General features: G+C 35.2%; 1 protein-coding gene across 1 annotated transcript; it reads left to right on the top strand.

Annotated features, from left to right (window-relative positions):
* Positions 1-6: 6 nt before the first annotated feature.
* On the top strand, positions 7-1,262 carry LOC117591747 (transcription activator BRG1-like; the record flags this gene model as incomplete). The annotated part of the gene is made up of 2 exons (XM_034285058.1): positions 7-828; positions 913-1,262. Coding segments are annotated over 2 exons (1,172 nt in total), but the record flags the coding sequence as incomplete, so codon positions are not given.
* Positions 1,263-1,266: the final 4 nt, after the last annotated feature.

Genomic DNA, 1,266 nt, shown 5'->3' with positions numbered 1-1,266 from the left:
CGTCCATTTTTGTTGCGTCGTTTGAAGAAAGAAGTAGAATCTCAATTGCCGGATAAGGTTGAATATGTCGTTAAATGTGACATGAGTGCACTTCAAAGAGTACTCTATCGTCATATGCAGAGTAAAGGCGTTATTCTTACCGACGGTTCTGAAAAGGATAAAAAAGGCCGTGGTGGTGCTCGTACTTTGATGAATAGTATTATGCAACTTCGTAAAATTTGTAATCATCCATTTTTGTTTGAACAAATTGAAGAATCATATGCTGAACATTTGGGACTTAATGAAAAAATTGTCTCCGGTCCAGATCTATATCGTTCTGCTGGTAAATTCGAATTGATGGATCGTATTCTTCCCAAATTCAAACAATCCGGTCATCGTGTATTGATTTTCTGTCAAATGACATCCTCTATGACTATTCTTGAAGATTATTTTAATTTCAGAAGTTACAAATATCTTCGTCTTGATGGTACAACAAAAGCTGATGAGCGTGGAGAATTGCTTTCACAGTTTAACGAAAAAGATTCTGAATATTTTATTTTCATTCTTTCTACACGTGCCGGTGGTTTAGGTTTAAATTTACAAACTGCCGATACTGTCATTATTTTCGATTCTGATTGGAATCCTCATCAAGATTTACAGGCACAGGATCGTGCCCATCGTATTGGTCAAAAGAATGAGGTGAGAGTATTGCGTTTAATCACTGTAAACTCTGTTGAAGAACGTATTCTTGCTGCTGCTAAATATAAATTGAATTTAGACGAAAAGGTCATTCAAGCTGGTATGTTTGATCAAAAGTCTACTGGTAGCGAACGACGTGTTTTCCTTCAGGTATGTTTCTTTCTATTCTTTTTTTTTTTATCTATTTCACGCTCATTTTTTTTAATTAATTTTTTTGTTTCTTATTATTTTTAGGCAATTCTTCAAAACGATGATGGCGAAGAAGATGATGAGGAAAATGAAATTCCTGATGATGAAATAATCAATCAAATGATTGCTCGTAATGAAGATGAATTTGAACTTTTCCAGAAAATGGATCTCGAACGTAAAAAGGAAGAAGAAAATGCAGCTGTTAAAAAGGCTCGATTATTGGAGGAAAAAGAACTTCCATCCTGGCTTTTGAAAGATGATTTTGAGGTTGAACAATTGACAAATGAAGATTGCGATGACAAAATCTTTGGCCGTGGTAATCGTCAACGAAAAGAGGTCGATTATTCTGATGCTTTGACCGATAAGCAATGGCTTAAAGCTCTGGAAGAGGAAGACTTT

Source organism: Drosophila guanche, unplaced genomic scaffold, assembly GCF_900245975.1.
Source record: "Drosophila guanche unplaced genomic scaffold, DGUA_6, whole genome shotgun sequence".
In the NCBI taxonomy this organism is placed as follows: domain Eukaryota; kingdom Metazoa; phylum Arthropoda; class Insecta; order Diptera; family Drosophilidae; genus Drosophila; species Drosophila guanche.
The sequence above is the reverse complement of the archived record's forward strand: the minus strand, read 5'-3'. Positions and strand labels throughout refer to the sequence as shown.